Raw genomic sequence first — 20,098 nt, 5'->3', positions numbered from 1 at the left:
CATCTGTCCCCTAGGGCAGATGATTGCCAGCACGGGCTGAGGGTTGTGCCAGCACTGATGGAGTCCTGTCTGTCCAAGGACAGAAGTGGCCCAGGACCAGCTTGCCTCCCAGGCAAGAGCTTGCCTATGCTGCAGCCAGCCACGCTACAAGACAGGGCTGATCTGACCCAGAGGTACATGGAAACAGCAGGCCAGATGCCTCTCCTCTCTCCCTAGATGCCATCAGCATCACTTTATTCTTTGTGCAGTGCCATCCTCAGCAGTGCAGCCTGTCACCCTCACAAACTCACCAGGAAGCAGCACGTCCTGCCTGAGCAGGCAGCTCCTCAGCTACCTGCATCCCCAACACACCTGGCCCCTTAACAAGCGCTGGGCTCGTCCCTCAGTCCCCGTGAGCTGCACCCACTGCCAGGCACGCAACGGTGCCGCAGCCACTCACCTCCCCTGTTCAGCAGCAGCAGCAGCTTCTCTGTGAAAGTCTTGACATTCGAGTGCTTGCTTATTGTAGTCATGATCACACTGTGTTCTGGAACTAAGGAAGAAACCCGTTCAGCACATCCACATCCCTTTGTTTCCTGAAGGCCACAGTTAATAAAAAATAGTGGAGGACTTCTCTTTTGCATCAGTGCTCTGGGGAGCTTGGTGAAACCGCAGTCTGCCAGGGCTACAAAAAGTTTCAGCCCCACAAAGCAGGTGGGCAGAGAGAGGAAAGGTGAAAATCGGGGAACACCACAGGAAACCCTTGGGACTTTGTGCTTTCTGTGTGCATCCGATTCACACGTGGGCTCCAGTCCCGCCAGCCAAATACCGTGAAATACCTTGCAAAGGCTACCTGTTGTCAAACATTACCTCTGCTCACAACCCGCTGAAGCCAAGGGCTCCACTCCCTGCTATCTTCTTACTTCGTATCAACAGTGCCCTGCTGGAATTTATTGCCTTGCAAGCTCTCATAAGAAGGGATGACCAGGTCCCAGGAGTATGCCAGAGGGGAAGGGTTGTTCTTTCCAGCACTCTGCACTGGGCTGTGCAAGGGGCTGAAGACTTTTTCCAGGAAACGTCTGCTAGCTTGCTTTGGGGGTGATTTGTTGTAACTAAAGCATGTTCACCCTAGCAGATCTTATGCATAAGTGTGAGTGCGCACACTCAGAAGCATCCAAACAGCACGGTGTGGCTATTTCTGTGGCACAGGGTTGGCAATCCTAAAACACTGCACAGGCTGCAGAGTGTTTTAGGGTCCTCTACATTGAAGGGCATCAATATAACATGTTTTGAGGAGGTTTTGAACTAATTTGCACCATTGAACTGTATGATAGATGAATCTTGCAGACAGAGGAATAAAAAAAATCCAATCCACTAATAAACAACCCGAACATCATTTAACATGTTCTTAGCATCAAAGAACAAGTCACTGCTCTCAGCTACACCCCAGGTGGGCAATAATCCCCCAGAAACACGCTGCCTGTCATGCATTATTGCCTAATTACTGCAGCCAGAAAGTATATAGGTAAGTGTGAGAAGGGGTAATGAATGAAAGCAGCAGAGATACACTTAATCAGTCTCTGTGCAATCAACTTTTACATGAAATTAGAAACTTTCACATAAATTTTAATGAAGCACAACTCAAAATAACAAGTAAATCAGTGGACACGACGTCCTTGCTGCCTTATACTCCCCTCTCTCCATGAAGCCAAGGATAAAGCCATGAAGCAGAACATGGGAAAGTAATTGGAGCAACAGGAGATTTTGAGGTAAGGAGTGGCCTCTCTTAGCAGGACCTGGAACTACTCTCCAGTCTTCCAACAACAGGCTTCAAAACTTGCAGGCAGTGAGAGGGCAAATGCCCTTCTCTAGGGACCGGATGCGTTGTCTGTTCTCATGGACATCAGCAGGGGAGGCAGAACAGAGAAGGGCCATCAGGAGAGAGCACAGCTCAGGCTGAGACTGAGGAGCCTGGCCCCGACACACAGGCATTGAACGAGCTTCAAGAGTTGCAGACAGGTAAGCAGAGGATTTGTCAAGACCTACAGAAGGCAAAGGGCTTTCTTTCTGAACTGGTACCAAGAAACACCCACTGAAGCGTTTTCTCTCCCAAATCAGCTGTGCCTATGACTTAACACCACTCACATTCTGCCAGTGCAGCCCAGCAACTGCTTTGATCCGGGCAATGTGGAAGCACAGAGAGAAATCTGCTGGGCTTCACAGAGCTGTTGTGCCCCAGAGGGTCAGTTGGTTGGACATGGGCTCTCAGACCATTTTTTCCTCTAAGGTTTTGTACAATATTTAAGCACAGTGTATTGCCAGAGGCTAGGGAGCTGGAGAGGTTATCGTAGCACCATGAAGACCCCGCAACCCTCCCTCTCTATTCTTCACACCCTCATGCCAGACCACTGAAATCCTGCCAAGGCAGAGCAGCACCAAACCAACCTGGAATGTGGAGATTGAAGGCCAGAAGGACATTGACAAATAAGTCAGGCAGCTGGTCGGTGGTGTCCGAGGGCAGCCCGTCCTCAATCACATCCAGCAGGAACTGCACAAACTGAGAGTTGAGATGTTCTGCACAAGGAGAAAGAGGGGCATTTACAGCACAGTGAAAATAAACCAGGCAACAAGGGACCACGCAAGCCACTTCTCCATGCTTTTGTGCTTAAAAAGCATTGGTGGAGTGCCAGTGTCAGCCTCCAGGGAATTAACTACCCTGCAAGTGAACTAGAGAGATCACTGAAGTGTCTTTGTGCAAGAGAGAAGTGGCTCAGAGAACATTCACAGTGCAGGGAACTCTGAAATTTGGTCCCCCACTAGCAATTTTTTGGAATAAATAAAACACCAAATCCTACTCTAGCTGTTGTTGCAGCATCACTGCTGCCACAGAAGGCTTCAGGTAGGAAAAGGTTTGTATTCTTGACCACTAGTTTAATCCACCTATTTAAAAAAGAGTAATCATCCAGATCATTAGCAATAACCCATTTTTCAATGCAGCTATTAGGAAAGCTCAGGAACTCATGCAAGTAAGTCTACCTGCAGGAAATAATTGCCACAGTTACACGAGGAGAGATAAAGAAGGAGGTGTGGAGGCTCATTCCACAGTCTGTACTGCACCAGCTTAAATCTTGTATGCGTTTACTGGGGTGTTAAAGTGATGCTTCTGAAAAGAAGCTTATAAAAGTCTACTGCATTGCTAGGAAAACCGGGCCCAGAGTTTCCCCACTATGGGAAACACAAGATGGCCTGGGGAAGAAGCAGGCAGGCAGGGCTTTCTGGTTGAAGGCTGGAATGAGAGGACAGAGGAGAAAACAGATCTGGCACAATGTTTGTACTACTTTATTGACTGCAATACCCTTAATCACCTTCACTTTCCCCAGTAACTTGAAATACACTGGGCTGCACAGTCCTGTTAGAAGGGAGACCAGACAGAGTCCACGTTACGCAGCTGGCGGTTTAGTGGGTGCCTGCGGAGCGATCTGCGCTCTCAGCCTTGTCAACAGACACAGTGTCTCTGAGGCAGGCAAGAGGCACACACTCTCACACTGGGCACAGGTATAACAAAATGCCACTTAGTCACAGTGGCAGGCAAATCCACGTCTTCTGCAACATGGCATCCGTCTTGCTGGGCTTTCCGCTAGTTGTCCTCACCTTGGCCACCAGGAAAGGTACCTTCCCTGCATCTGCCAGCACGCCCCAGATGTCCCACCATCAGCTTTGCTGTCCTACCAAGCCATAAGCATAAGCTGCTCTTACCATAGTGATGATATGGCAGGGGCTCCCCCATGGAGAACATCATTGCCAACACCAGTGCAGAGTAGCACATCTTCTGATGATCTGCAAGATAAAGGTTCTGCCATTAGTTCTTCTGAGGATGTGAGACACTGTTCCCCAGCTGCAGCTGGGAAGTCACACATTTAATACAGACATTTAACACTGATTAGACTGCTCCTCATTCCTGTATTTACTGAGCTATAAAAGCATTTTTCCCCCTGTTTAAGCACACCACACGCCTTCTGTGCCATGCGTTTCCAAAGCAATTTAAAAATAATCACAACAAGAATTCACGATTTTTTCCCCCCTCCACTTAAGAGGATCTGAGCAAACTTGATCTGAATAATTAAAAAACTCCCCTGCACAGTCCCAGGACACATCCCATAGTTATGTAATTACTGAACCCAGAAAAAGCATCCATCTGGCCACCTTGAAACACTGCCTGTTCCAACCAACACCACCCCCGGACAGCCACACTGCTTGTTACCATCTCTGCACTGCTCTACTTTCACTACCTCAGCTCTGCCTGGAGGTATAAAAGGTCTCTGGGGAGACCAGATCACTGCTCATGACTCGGGCTGTGCATCTGCCCACCTCCCAGGCCACATGTGTCTCCAGCATTAATATGTCCCCCAGCCTGCTAGTCCAACACAATTTTCACTGGCAGCAGCTATACGTGAACGCTCCACAGAACCACAGCCGGTGCCTCTCCTGAATTTTAATTAATGGATACACCTCAACAGATATTTGCAAAGAAAAAAAAAAAAGTCATGGAATAGGATCTGTGCCATCATCAAATGAGCCTCCATCCACTTCAGCAAGCCTGAAGATGATAGGAAAAGGAGTATTATTTTTATCAAGTAGGTTACCACACATACTGGTTAAATAAAGTTCAGCTACATCTGCCAGGAAAAGCCTAGGGTTGCTTGCTACAAGAAAACTGAGTGTGTATTTATTAAAAAACTGACCCAAATCACTTTTCACTAGAGGAGAAAAGAGTCCCTTCAATGTACGATGCTTCTCCCAACAGTACTGCTTCCCTGCATGATTTGTGCTGGTTCCAGCACCCCCTCCAAACCCCTCAAGACATTTCACTTCTCTATGCACAAACTAATCCATCTCTAAGCACCTGCACCCCGCAGTTTGGTTTTCACTGCACAGGTTGATGCCTTCGCCGTCAATGCATACTCCTGGACTTGGCCAAAAGACTCGCAACACTTGGCAGCTCTCAGATTTACTGTTCGCATGGGTAATCGTTCCAGCCTTGCATCCCTGGAAAGTCAGCTCTGTGAGAAAAGCCTCTATAAACAAATAACGCACAGACTTTGTCGGAGCTCCACAAGATGCCTGAGTTTTCAAATAGCAAATACTATTTTGTAAAAACAGATCATCTGGGGCTTAACCAGAGATACTACAGCATTAACAAGATGAAGAGTTTGTAGGAGAGCACTCTAGACCACGTGACAGCAAAGGAAAGCTGGAAACTGCTGTTTACTCCTGGTAAAGAGAGGGAGGATGCTCAATGACTTCTGTATGAGTTCTATTTAAGAAGCTCTCAGCTATAAGGTGTCAGTGATGACAAAGCTCACTGTAGCAGAAAGAACCTGACAAACGGTTCACCTCACAATTCCTTCATTCTTTCCTCCATGGCTTCAGGAGTTGGGTATCAGAGGCAGGTTACTGCAGTAGGTAGGGACCTGCTGTTCCCATGTTCCTAGTAAGACTTTCAGGGAAAAAAACTCTCTCTCATCACATTAGGAGCAATGAAACAATGATCTGAGAAGCCAGTGATAAACATGTGGTTGTAGCAAATATGGAGGAAGAGATTAATTACAGATGGGAAGGGGGAGGGTAGTTTTACATGTCCTTGGCCCATCTGCCATGAGCTAATGTCCATTCATCTCAGCTGACAGCAGACTCCACTGGTATGTGACAAATCATATTTGCCTAAGGATGTCAAATCAAAGGATGCTGAAACCAGTCAGAAAGGTGAACTTGGGGCAAATCCACATCAACCTGGTGCACTCGCTCAGCACAGACTCGAGAAGTTTTTGGAGTGTCCCAGCTGCAGCAAGAGTCATCCAAGACTCTTCCATGCTGAAGAACAGAGTAACTGCCAGTCAAAGCGCAGCTTTATTTTTTTTCTTCCAGAGCAGCACCAGTGGCTTCAAGAAAGTAAACAGCATTACAATACATAGTAACAGCAACTCTCCTGAAGCAGAGGGACTCTGCCAACAACAGACTGATTAAGCATCACTCAAGAGGCCGTGAAGGGCAGGAGAGATGTGCCCGTTTGCTCACCAGCCTGCATTTCTGAAGCCAGCTGAGGTACTAGTAAGAAAGCTGCTATGATGCTTGAAAGATGTTTCTCAGAGGCCTTCAAAGACCTTCCTTCCAACCTCTAAACACAGCAGTGCAAAATCCAGGCGCTGAGAGCAGACACAACCGTCTAAAACTTATGTGAAAGGAGCCTGACAGCTCACTTGCATGTACACCGAGCTGCAACAGGGGAGAAAGTCCCCATTACAAACGGCATTATCCCTGTCTTTTCTTTGGAATTGTTCTGGCTAATTCTATCTTGCTGCGGCTTATTATAAGCTTTTCTAACACTGATAGATGTACAGGCCAGGCGCAGCAGAGGGAAGGGGCTGTCCAGAAGCAGTAAGACCCAAGCATCTGGCAGAAGAACTGGCCAGCAGCCAACACACTTGTATCAGCCCCAGGGTAAAGTGCCTTCTCATCAAAGGCACCCAGCATCCAAACACAGAGCTGCTGCCTCGGCTGTAACGAGCCAGGAGGGATCCCACGGTGCTGCTGCAGCCAGTTCAATGCTCCCCAGTTGCTTATTGTTGGCATCGATTGCTCTGGTCCCTGCCATCCGCAGAAGGGATTAGCTATTCCACAGCATGTCACGGATCAGCTGCTATTCCCCAGTTTTTAGTACCAAAATAAGCTCAAGTCATCCCAGGATTCAAGGTCATGTTTTCATACAAGGTACCGCTTGCCATTTGCTGGCAGGACATGGAGCAGTAAGCACCAGAATGGCAGGAGGGAACTACTAATGCCCTAAAACACCTGTGAGGGACGGACACATTTGGGTCAAGGATGGTTACTTCTCTGCAGCCCTGCTGTGAAGGCTAAGAGGACTGGATGCCACCCAGATGACATCTGCGCAAGTGCCTGCCATAAGCTTAGCACAAGCAAGGCAGCACAGGATCAGGAGACCGATTTGGGAGGCTCCTGTAACCAAAAGCAGCCTGTTAGCAAAGTAAGAGCAGTTACCACCCTTCAACTGTACTGCCTACGTATTACAGCACGGAGGAGAAAAAAACCCTCACCTTGAGATGAAGCTAGGGAAAGAAGAGATGCTGCAGAGCTTCAGCTTGGCAGTTCAGAGGACAGAGCAGAGCCACTTTGCACTCTGTGGTGGATTGACCTTGGCTGGACACCAGGTACCTGCCAAGCCTCTTTGTCACTCCGTTCCTCAGCAGGATGAGAGGGAGAAAATAAGATGCGGAAAAAAACCCTCATGGGTCAAGATAGAGGCAGCTTAATAAAGCAAAAGCAAAGGTTCAGTGCAGAAGCAAAGGAACACAAAAGATGTTACTTCCCGTCAGCAGGCAGTGGCCGGCCACTTCCCAGGAGGCAGAAGACAAACATAAATAACAAATGCCTCCCCCTTCCTCTTAGCTTTATTGCTGAGCAGATGTCATATGGTATGGAATATCCCTTCGGTCAGTTTGGGTCAGCTGTGCTGGCTCTGTCCTCTCCCAAGATCTTGCCCACCTCCAGCCTCCTGGTGAGGGAGGAATGTTGGAGAGACAGCCCTGACGCTGTGTGAGCACTGCTCAGCAGCAGCCCAAACACCGGTGTGTTATCAACACCTTTCTAGCTACCAACACAAAGCACAGTACTATGAAGGCTGCTATGGGGAAGATTAATACCATCTCAACCAGACCCAATACACACCCACTTCCACTGCAGGGCTTTTTAGGTCCCCAAAGCAGAGCTAACACTTGCTGGGAGCCAGGTCTGCTTCAACCAGAAGTCCTATGTGCAGATCAGCAAAGGTGTGCAGAAGTCACCTGGGTCAGAGCTTGATGCTCCATCGTATCAAGAGGCTGGGTTAGCCGTGCTGTCTGGGATGATGCAGCTCCTGGCAAAACTCTCTGGAGAGCAACGCTGCAACCAGGCAAGGAGTAAAAAGGGCGACCAGTCCATCCTGCCTGCACAAAAGCAGCTCGGGGAACAGAGCAGGAGACTGAAGCCTGTTTGGGCATGGTGCAGAAGACACTCACTTGGAAACAATCTTTATGAATTGGTGATGGATGCATGATAAAGTCAGGTTTTGGCAGCACAAAATCAGGAATAACGTTGCCACGGAAATAAAGTCGTAGTCCCACAACCAACTATTATTTACTTCTTGGGCAGTAGAACCTCAGCCTAGAAAAGCAGCTCCTCATGCATAACCAGATAAACCACCACTAGCATGGCAAGTTCACTGCACAGCGTCGATAAGCTGCAGTGGCATATTGAGAAAGTGTAGCCAGCACAGGAGCAATGACCTCAGCCCCGCACCACACCACCAGTGCTTTGCCCTGCCCTGAGATGAAGCACTATTTTTCAGGCACTCCCCACCCTTGAAATGCCCACGCTTCAAAGCATCCAAACAAAGACACGTGCAAAGCTTTCTGCAACCGGCTTGATTTTCACCTCTCATACCCCTTTTCAGACATCAGATTAGCCCCGTTAGTCCTGTCCACCACACAGTGCTGGCAGTGTCTGTGGTGGGATTCTGGGGACGGTGGCATCTATTATGCATGTCTAAGGTAGTCATCTTGGACATTTACTTGGCTCACATGAAATGGATGTGACTGTCCCTGTTCTGCGTGGACTTGCCAATCCTCACACAGTCTCATCCCCGAATTCTACTTCTCCACAGCTCCATGATGCCCACAGCAAACCAACAGGCTACAGACTGCAGTCAGGGCAGCACAGCTCCAGACACTGAGGCTCTTCTGATTTGATCTGTGGTCACTCAACAGCTACATTAGGTGTGCATCATGATTACCACAAAACAATGGATTTACAACATCCCTTCAAGGGAAAAAGTAGTACCAGCACTGGTGGCCTACAGGCTGACTTCAAAATGGGGAGCAAAGCTGTGACCGCCCAGGGCCAGGCATACGTGGGGAGCTGGAAGGTAACGTCAGGGGAGTATTACTACATGCTCATCTTGTTCTCAGGCTCTTCCTCAGCATCTGCTCCTGGCTGCTGGGAAATAAAGGACTCTGGGCTAATCAGGAACTCTGAGGGAGCAAGATCAGCAAAATCTGACCATACCACCACCAGGCTTTTGAGCGTGTCTAGCTCAGAGGGCAAGAACGATGTTCCTGTTAGTAGCAGGGACAGGTCATCCCAACAAAGGGAGTAGGAGCATGAAGTAGAAGGAACATGAGGGCAAAACCTAGGGATGGAAAGCAAAGAGGTGGGGAAAGCAGGGCTGTGGCACTATCCTGCAGAGGACCAGGACCACAGCTCTGTTAACAGTACTACCATCTCCCTTGGCACAGTGGTGGAGAGAAGGTCCTTTCCTTTAACTGGCACACATCTCATTCACCAGCAAGAAATTCTGCAAAGATCTGATGAAGAGTGCTGAGAAAAACTGCCTATAAGAAACTGCAGAGATCTTCCTTGAGATCTGCAAGTGTCTCTTGTCAGCATCACGAAACAAAACCGGAGCAACTTTAAGACACCTACAAAAAGTGATGCAGATCATTAACGGCATGTTCAAGAGCTAGAGGGCCTTGCACTATTGGACTGAAACATCCCCTCCTGTGCATTCTCCACTTACAGCTGTAATAACCTGAACAACTTTTAAAAAAAAGACACCATTCTCTCCAGAGCACTGGGCACCCAGAGCAGTCAGGCAGAGGGGGGCCACCAGTGCTGCTGTAAATCATTTAATAGAAAGACACTTTCCTGGGGACCTGGGTACAGCAGCTCTAGCTCACCTTGTGTGTGAGTCTGCATGTCCCGGGCCAGCTCCATTGGCAGCACAGAGTTTACAAGTGTTGAGATGACTGCAGCATCCAAGTTGCACATGGCTCCAAAGCACTTCAACAGCAGCAGCCGTAATGGCACCCTGTGTTCCTGCAAAAACAATTTATTAGACGAAACGATGTCCCAGATGAGAGCTCACTCTAAGGCAGAGACATATAACTGGCTAGAAATTCCCACTGTTGGGAAGCCACAGACCCTTTCAGGGTGACAGTGAACCCAGAAGCTCTACTGGATTTTAACAGCAGCATGGGAGTCATTTTACAGTAACATTCACAACTGAGCTAGATACAGATCGTTGGCACGTGTGGTCAGAGAGCATGCAACAGCCAGAGCTCAGATCTGAAATGTCCCACTACATCCAATAAATATGACACAAATCAGCAACAGATAACCAGACCCCAGCAAACGGATTTAATTTGTTGAGTAGCCAGGATTCTCTGGGCACACTGAGGTTTCACGAATGCTGCTCTGAAGGAGGTTTCTGGACAACACAATATTTGCAAACCCTCTTCAGCATGTGATGGTTAGTGAACAGGATGGGAGCAGCTCCTCCACTGTGAGGCTGACAGGCTTGTGCTGGGAACAGAGGACATAACCAGAAAGTTCTGGGACGTGCAGGGATTCCAGCAAAGATGACACTCAACCTGCAGCTCCCACGCAGGAGTTCTGGTGCTGGGGTAACCCTCATGCTCCAGCCTCAGCCAGCAACTCCAGGCTTCAGAGAACAGAAGCGAGCCAGGCCCTGGCACAGGGCACAACAGCAGCCAGGACAGGAGGCAATTTCTCTCAATCTTGTCAGGCTTCCTTGAGATCCTGGTCAGAGGAGAGCAGGCAGTGAAAGCCAGCAGGCTCCACTGTGCCCTGCCTGCCTTCCCACTGCTCTCAGATATGCTACAGCCTCCTGATGCTGAGCTCTGGGTTCAGACACAGAAGTGCCAGATGAAAGCTAAGTGCCACAAGACTTGATGTGCTGTAGCTGGGGACTTGGGGACAAGACGGGGACAAGTTTCCAACCCTCCCGAGTCCTACAACAGCACGTTCCAAGGAGAGGGGCAAAGCAACACCACACAGGCGTTGAAGGCAAAACTTTCATTTCTTCCTCTGAATACTGATTTCTGTCCTCACTCCCAAGGCTTCTACTCGCAACCTGCTTTCCTAAGCAAAGCTATTTACTGATGCACAGGAGTGCATCAATTAAAAGAGGAGCAGTCACAGCCTGTCAGCTTTCCCAAGGCATCCTCAGAAACCCTTCCTCTAGATACTAGCAATGTCGGTTCTGTCCCTCAATTGAGCTAATAAAAGCAGCGAGCTTTACCCTTCACAGTGCCGGCTACTGCTTCCAGGTCTATAGCATCCTCTGCTCTTCTGTACAACCTGCATGCATAGCATTGACATTAGCCAGCACACAGAAGGGATGGGCTGGAACTCCACCTCGTCCACACAACTGCCCTATCCAGGGGGAACATCTTACATACACTCATCAGATCCACCTGCTCTTTTGCATTTTCAGGGAAATCTCAAAGAGATATTTGATGTGTTCTGCCACCTTACCATCTGATAATATGCCACAAGGGACAGGACGGATTCAAACTCATTCTTCTTGCACATTTTCTTGCAAACTTCTGGGTCTGCATCTGTCTGGAAGCAGGAATGAACAGGTCAGCCCAGTGGCACATCAAAGCAGCAAGGTGCATGCTGCAGGGACCTCAAGGGAGGCCAGCTGCTTTCAGATCTCAGTAGTCCCAGCCCAACCATCTCACAAAAACTCAAAGCAAAGCATCAAGACAGCTCAAGAACCACCACCCTGCAGATTCTGCATCAAAGTGAATTCCTGAGAAACGTCTCTGCCATACAGCTGAAATCCAAAAAACCCATGACCCGAGCAGCACCCTGATGAGCACATCACTCAGTTACACAGGGCAGCTCCAGTACCATTCCCATCCTGAGAATATCGTACATCTCCTCCTGCCTCTAAATTATGAGGAAACAGTTGCACAAAATCACCCTCTGCCTTGCCCTGCAGGTCCACAGCGAGGCGGCACAGGCTGTATGTTGAGTAAAAAAGACACTGGCATTTATTACGCAAAAAAAACCCCTGTTCTGCTTATGTCAGAACCTCAGAGGAATACAAGATAGGTGGCAGAGCAAACCCCACAATGGCACCCGTAACAGGCCATGTCACTGCAGTGAGTGGCAGCTCCCGTATCATCCCGTATCAAGATGGGCTTGTTCATGGCAGCAACAGCACCGGGACAGTATTGCCCACTGCTGCCCACTGTGGGGACGCACCTCTCCCGTACGCACAGATGTGGTGAGATACTTTATACTTTCTCACAAAAATAGCTTTAAAGCTCACCTTCAAGGCAATGAAAGAATTTTCTTTGCATTTAATGGACCTCACCCCGCAGGATGTTTTAAACAGAAGATATTTTACATAGCCCTAGGAGTGCAACAAGCCTCACAGTGGGACATTGGGGTGTTTTTGAGGTGAGGGTTTATATTCTCCTGTGATAGGTAAATACCGTGGCTGCCATGAAGAACAGCTCTATAATGATCTTCAGAACAGCTTTGTAAGGTAGAGTGGAAAGCAGCTCAAGAGCACTGCAGACCCCACACAGGAGGGCACAGCTTCATATCAACAGTGCAGATGCGATGGCAACACAGGGACGAAGGAGGTCAGAAAAAAACCAAACTTCACCAGGGCTGTCTGCTCTGCCTGAAAAGAGAAATTGACTCACCAGGATGCGAAGCAGCTCCTCCAGGTAGCAGCAGATGACATTCTCATCCTCGTAGAGTGCCCAGCTGCGCTGCTGAGCATCGTCCTTGTGCCTGGCCAGATCTGCGAAGATCACCTCCAGCCGCTGCTCATCGTGGCAGATCTGTCCTGAGGGCAGCCCCGCACTCAGATTCTGCACGATAGCAAAACCACTGGTTAGTGGGGCCCTGACAGCTAGCTGTTGTCTGGGTGCCTGTTTCCTCTAATCTTTGTCTAAGGACTGGCAGTTGACCCCATTCAGTCAAGAGCTGCCAGCAAAAAAACAGCAGGTTTCAGACATGTGTTATTTCAGCTTTCATACTTCTGGGGCCTCTACCCACCTCCTTTCCTTACACAGCTAATGTAGTGAGTGAATCAAGATAGATGCCAGAACCAGTACATGGTCAGAACATCTTTAAATCCAAGATGCCACAATTCTGCTGGAGCATTAACTGTCTTCCGAGGATGTTAAAGAACCCAAGAAACCTCAACTCAAAGCAAGCTACACCCTGTTTTCTTATTGCATTTAGTAACCTAAGGCTGATCCAGGAAAGCCAATGTTCCCAAAGCCACGGGAATTTGTACCCGAGTCCCTCCTAGATCACATAATTGTAACCTCTTAGCACACGTACGCATTACAACTTCCCCACTTCTCTTCGCAGCGAACCACAGGGTGTCTGCAGAACACCACCGGCTGCCTGCCTGCCCTGGGGAGGGTTAATGCTGCAGTAAGGGGATTACTTCCTATAAGTATTATTTCCTATAAATAACTACTTATTTTTTCCTATATATTCCTATATTTCCTGCTCATTTCCTATAAGAGAGGAATTTAAGGCAAGAAGCCAACTCAGATGACCAGAGACCTCTGCACGTTTTGTAACGCTTACACGGAAAACCCAAGCTGGCCAGAGTACTACGCTCAGTGCCAGCTAAACCCTCGCTCCCCCTTCCCAGGGGGCAGCCAAAACCCGCCACATCTTTCACAAAAGCAGCACAGCACATGTCAAGAGCAGGGGGCAACCCAGCCCCACTGAACCAGAACCGTTTATTATCCTTGCACAAAACAAATAAAACACTGGTTTCCTTCTAAGGTGCAGGCATCAGGCAGGTGCCCAGAAGCCCTTCAGGGGACATGCCATAGACTGAAAATCATCCTGAGAATGGGGAAAGCCAAACCAGGGTGACACGGGCCAGCATTGCTGCCAGGCGGCAGATGAGCACAGCTCCAGGCTCACCCCAATAAAACAGATGTGTCCCGGACACCAAACCAACCCGCTGCACAACTGCCTGAAGGAGAAGTTCCCCTCACTGCCCCCTCCCTCCAGCCTGAAAGAGACACATCTTCCCGTAATCCTTGACTCAAGGATTGACCAAGCGCTTGCACAGTACCCAAAGTGCCAACTGCTCAATACTAGGTCTGCCATCTTCTGCAGCAAGGGTGGGAGCCAGTTCATCTTGGGCTGCTTTGGTTCTGCTTTCTTCCAAACAACGGAGCTCAACCACCGTTCACAGCAGCTCTGCAGCTTGTAGCTACGACGCAGGCTAACTCAGCAGATCTTACTGCATGTCCTCCTTTCTCGGATTGCTGGCAGCTGCACCCCCACCACTTCTACCTCACACATAACCCTTGCCATGAAGGCTTCAGTCTTCAGTTGTTTTTCCTACAATGTTCCTCTCCTTCGAGAAAGAGGGAGGAGTAGGCAGGCAGCAGTTACCCTGCCCCAACAGCTGCCGTGGTCTGTGATTTACGATAAGCCTCTAGGACCTAAGGATATCATATGAACTACCTGGTTTCCTGAAAGCAGGGCAAGAAGGAGGGACCAGCACGTGGAACTGGGCTGATTACAGGTGATGAGCCCAGGCACCATTAAGAGAGGTAAGGACTAATCTGCAGAAGAGCTTAAATGATATACACAGGGGTTTGGCAGCAGCAACAACAAGCAGCAGGAGATCAGCGAAGTGGAAGAGAACCCAGCTGAGAAATTCAAACAGGAAAACCCCACTCACTGAGACCAAACCCTTTACAATTTTTGGATGAAGCTGTCTTGCAGCATGAAGTGACAAGTCACGATCGTTCAGTGTGAAAAGGCCTTTACTGCTACCAGCCGGGACACCCTGCTACTGCACGGTGTCTTCTCCTGGAAACCTAGAGAAGGCTTAGTCCTGTCTTGGTACAGCCCCTTCCAACAGACTGGCTATGAGGCCGGGGGCAGAAAGACTTTAAGCAGGCTTTACACCACAACTAGAGCAGAAGGGTTTTTTGTACGGAGACACGAGCCCATGTTTTGCGTCAGTGGCCACACACGTGGTCACAGACCCACACCACAGGCATGCAAGACTGCCAAGCGCGGCAGCCACCCCCTTCCTGGGCACCTTCCACCCTCCAGCCCCTTCTGGAAAAAACACTCCAGCTTTAACAGCAACGTCTCGCCTGCTTTATTAGAGACAGAACTGTTAGCAATTTGTTTTGGGGTATTTGGGGTGTGAACTAATTACAACCCCAATTCAGCACTTCAACTATATAATCAAAATTATTCTTCTCACTGCTCATCACATACTTTTTGTCAGGCAGGTAACGAAGGAAGCAGTGTGCTGGTTTAGCACAAGCCTCTGTACACTCTCAATATTTTGGGAAGCTGTGGACGGCCTAGCAGAAAACCAGGTAGCCAGCCGTGAGAGAGGCTGGCAGCTTTCAGGAGCCGAGCAAAATGCAAGAGAATCTCCCACTGCATGGCGATTACAGAGGCAAATATGTTAGTTAAGAGACTCACCCGGTCTTGCCATTTCTTCCTCTCTTTAAGAGGACCTACAATATTGCAACATCACCCGGCTGTCCTCCTGCACCCCAGCTGCTTGGGAGAGGGTTCTCCATTCATGTACACTACTCACATCCTCCTCGCCGGAGCACGGCAGAGCTGGTCTGGCCTCAGTCCACTGCTGGGATGTCTTTTTGGATGAGCATTTTAATGAGTACTCGTTTTAATGATCACTCTATTCAGCTTCTTATCACTAATCTGCTTCCTCTAATCCTTCATCTGCAGCCCTTACAACCCCACCAAGCACCAAGCTCCTAATGGACTCGGATGAGATCAATCCATCAACAAGCCCTTCAATCCGACCAGTGTAACTGCACCACACACCATCTCAGTGCACTCTCAGCACTGTTCTCAGCCCTCCCACCACCAGGGTCAGGTCTCTGCTTACTAAAACGTCTTGGCAGCTACTACAACGGGCAGCCTCAAACCTTGAACTGACGACTTAGCAACAATTCTACACAGAATCCCCTGAGATCATGGAATCGTTTGGTATAACGAATAAAAAGTCAGTGATTTGTACCATTTGTACGATTGTGTGTATATATATATACACACATAATTTATATACATATATAAATTTTATAGATAGAGAGAGCATAATTTGTACCATTAAAATATGCTAGTGATGCTGTGACAGTACAGCCACCCCACAACTACACGTAACTGCCCTTCCAGCTGTTCGAGCCGGTCTTCTGCACCAGGTGAATAACCTCATCTGGAACCGGGCCCCTACGTGTCAGCAGAGCTGCATCTTCTGTGCGGGACCTTGAGGAAGAACACACGCTACACCACCACACCTACACCTGAGCACTGCGCAAGCCCACCCAGGCTCCCCTTCTGAAAGCAGTATCCCTCAGGAGAGGTGTGATGAGGTACTAACAAGATGGGACAGGACTTTCTGCTGTGTCTCCATACAGTACCGGGCATTTTTTAAAGTCCCGCAGATGTCCTAGATGACAGGCACCGTATCAGTTACAACTAGATCCATACCTGTCCCTGCACCAGCACCAGAATTTCTTCCCATCTTTTTCAGGCTGGTCTGCAGCAATGGGCATGAATCCGAGGTTTTCAAATCCCCTCTGCAGAAACCTGGCACTAAATGACTGCTGTGAAATTAAGCTTATTGTATGCCAAGAACAGGTATTAAAGATAAAAATAGTATTCAAATCTTGTCCAAGGTCCAAATAACAGAAAACAACTTCACGTGCAAGTCAGAGCCAGAATATTTGCTTGAAACAGCTACATTTTTTTGCTGAATGTAGAGCGTACATTGACACGGTATTGTTATTGAAGTAGGAAGCAATTAACCATTGGGTTATGGCCACAAACTGAGCCTTGATGATTGCTTATAGGACCCTCTATTCAGTGCAGACAGTTAACAGATTATAATTTGATCTAAAATTTGAATGCCATTAGTTTTCCATATTCAAATGCCTCTGAACAGTTCATTATAATCTTGCCATTAGCAATGGAACTCCAATCTTAGATGTTTGTATGAAGTGTACTCCTCAGGGTTGTATTTAGCAAGTGGGAGCTGAAATTTATTATCCCTCCAACTTAAGCAGAGGGCTGCCCAGATGCACTTTGCTATTTCAATGACTGCTGCAAAAAACATCATTTCATTTCCCTCCTTGCACGTCCGCAGCAGAGGAAGCAGGCATACATGATCTTTTTGGCATAAGGTTTACTTAGAACAAGCTCAAGATAACGCTTTTCCTCCAGTGGCTGAAAAAATAATCTTCTGTGGTCTTTTAAAAACAATAACAAAACAGGGCTGAGGCATATCTTACAGAATAGAGGTTTGCATCTATGGAAAACTAGTTTTCATCACTTTGATTAAAGACCAGGCCAGGCGTAAGGAAGTTTTGGGTGCTCCACCACCAAGAGACACAAGAATCTGTGCAGATTTACAGTAGGCATAGGCATGCTGAATCTACACAGATGACATGCAGCACCATAGAAGAAAATCTTATGCAATGTATTATTTTATAAAAGGCTTCTACACAGAAGCACTTATTGCGGAAGTTCCAGTTTCCTGAGCTTCTATTTGCCATGTTCATAACAAAACACCTCTTTAAAAAGTCACTATTCATTTCTTTCTCTGACTTTATGCTGCCACAATGACTCTCTGAGCTTTCACAATCAGCGGTCAACAACTCATACCAGAGCTTTCCCAGTGTGCCTCAAGTCCTGCTGCACCCATTCCCACCGCTGCTTCGTCACCCGCACTGTCCCGGAGACCTGGAAGGTTGTCATCTCCCACCTGATGCGCTCATGCACTACAATGCGCTGCCGTCCATCCCACCTCCCTCTCCCCAAACCACAGTCTTATCCGAGACACCCACCCCTTTGCCGCAGTCCACCAGTGCTTTCCAGCACCAAGGGCCCTCTCAGCTGGTTTCCCCTCTCACCCCCAGCTCCAAATTCAAGGTTATGTTGTACATCAGCAGTTCATTTGGGGAATAAACTCACCTGCTTCCCACATCCCTGCTTCCAGTACTCTGACTCTGGTTCAAACCCCTGGTTCCCTTGGTGAGATATCTACCCCCACCTTGCACCTCTCCCCTTTCCTTTACAATCTCACTGCACTTCCCACACCAAATGTTAGGAGCGCTCACTGAGCTTGGAACACCTCCTGCCCAAGGCTAGGAGGTGGTCTGCAGCAGCCCCCCTGGCCCAGCACCACATTACCTTACTCTCCACCACGGAGATGAGAATCTGCTCCATGATGCTGCTGGTTGCCGGGACGGAGGTCTGAATATGGCCGATGACCACACCGATGGCCACGCGGGACAGCTCGTAGCTGAGGTGGGTGTTCCTGCGCACCAGCTCGATCAGTTCGGCACCTATCGTCTTGGGCACAGATGCCACCAGAGCACTGGCTTCTGGTGGCACTGGCTCCACGGCGGCCACCTTCTTATCCTCCAGGCAGAGGGAGTTGAAGGCATCCAGACTTGTAGTGGGGGCTGGGGCACCTTTCTTCACCTGAGAAGTCTTCTCACCATCCACAGTGTGGGACCTCTGGGTCCCCCCCTCAGCTGGTGGTGCCGGGGCAGCTCTCTTGGTCTGGGGCGATTTGCTGGCCCCATCCTTGGGGGAAGTCCCGTAGCGGGAGTGGCCCACAGAGCCGGCATCCAAATTGCGCGTTATCGTGGTGTGGACGCTCCGGCTTGGGACAGGGGGTGGGGTGTTGGCAGGACTGGAGGTGGCCGTCGGGAGAGTGGTCTTTGATGCAGAACCAGCAGTGTACAAGGTATCCAGGGATGTCGTGCTTATAGAGGAGGCACTAGAAGCTGACCCAGGGATAATTTCAACAGCATCTGAAAGGGAACAATTAAAAATGCCTTAGCAACAGCATCAAAGGAAAAAAGAACAAACAAATTGCTACAGCGCAGTCCATTAAAAGGCTCATTGTGCATGCGACCAGAGCAGTTTAACTCCTCTTCCTGCCTGGCTTATCTCAAAGCAAAATTGTACCAGTTCTCTCTGGAGCGTTCCCGCACAATCACCTCTTTAGAAAGGGAAAAACTACTCTATTGAGATGAATACCCTTCAAAGGGCTTAGTGTTTTATGCAGGGGAAGGGAGGGAGAGAGGGACAGGACTAAGGGACAGAAAAGTCTTCTCCCCCTGGCTTAGCAAGGCCCTTTTTCTGCGTTCAGAATCTAAGCCCTCACTTTTGGATGACGGTGCCCGAGAACTGCAAGACACCGAAGGCTTCGCACACCAGCCTGCACCGCCTCCTTGCACGCACCTCACCGACCGCACACCACGGTTAGCATCGACAGTGAAGGAAACATTTGGCTGACAACACCTCTAGTCGCTTCCTTTCAGCACTCTCTACCATTTGATCACGAGCCCTGCAGCCCTGCTAGCATCCACCACTTTCACAAGCCTCCACGATATCTGCTCTACTGTATTTCTCCTCCCCCGCCCCCTCTAGTTTTGACTAGCTCTAGCAGTGGTAGCTGTCCCACCTTCCAAGGAAAAAAATCCACTACAAGCAAAGAGATGTCAAGATTTCTCTTTCCTTTAACCTGGCCTAAAATAGAGTTTTGGGAAACCTTAACCAGTAGTTTCTAGGGGGCAGCTACATACCCGAGTTCTTTCCCAACTATGAAAACATTTACTTGGGCAAACACTGGGTTACCTTCATTAGAGCTTCACGAGAGCAGCTGATGTCAGCGCTGGAAGAGAAGGCGCACACCCCACGGGGACCCCAGCTCTCAGGAAATGCCCTTTCACCCACGCCGAAGGAAAGACCAGTGGGACAGACACATATATCACCTTTACTGCACCTCTGCAGGCAACTCCAACCCTTCCTGCCCTGTTGGTCCTGGGAGCCCTCCACTACTCCATCCACCACTCCACCCCAAGGCTGAGCTAGTACTAGTTTCCTTCCCACAGGGGTTCAGCATCCCTCTTTTTTCCTCCTCCTCCTCCTCCTCCTCACAGAGGAGCATTCATGAATCATAGCTCCCACCATGCTTCATTAAATCAAGATAATGAGTCGAAGGAAACTAACCTTTGCAAACTCCCATTACCACACTGAAAAATGGCTCAGTACCATTAAACACCATTAAGCCAGCCAGCCCCAGGTTCCAATTAACTACCTGCAAGTCAACAGCTCTGCCCTGCTCCTCACAAGGGGATGTGAGCAGGCTGGAGATGGGCTGCGTGTCACTAATGGTATGGCCATCACAACACAGGAG

General features: G+C 48.9%; 1 protein-coding gene across 5 annotated transcripts in view; it reads right to left on the bottom strand.

Moving 5' to 3' along the window:
- The window catches only part of NCKIPSD (NCK interacting protein with SH3 domain), a 61,230-nt gene that overhangs the window by 3,483 nt on the left and 37,649 nt on the right, over positions 1-20,098 (bottom strand). For 4 of the 5 annotated variants that reach the window (XM_080385272.1, XM_080385270.1, XM_080385273.1 and 1 more), the window contains exons 5-11: positions 18,079-18,707; positions 12,555-12,725; positions 11,368-11,454; positions 9,768-9,906; positions 3,736-3,816; positions 2,425-2,553; positions 440-532 (exon numbers count right to left, since the gene is read on the bottom strand). In XM_080385272.1, the coding sequence (XP_080241398.1) occupies positions 440-532; positions 2,425-2,553; positions 3,736-3,816; positions 9,768-9,906; positions 11,368-11,454; positions 12,555-12,725; positions 18,079-18,707 (1,329 nt within the window). The other variant, XM_080385274.1, reaches the window with a different exon arrangement.

Source organism: Falco punctatus (assembly GCF_963210335.1).
Source record: "Falco punctatus genome assembly, chromosome: 4".
Classification (NCBI taxonomy): Eukaryota; Metazoa; Chordata; class Aves; order Falconiformes; family Falconidae; genus Falco; species Falco punctatus.
Note: the sequence above shows the minus strand (reverse complement) of the source record. Positions and strands in the feature narration are given on the sequence as shown.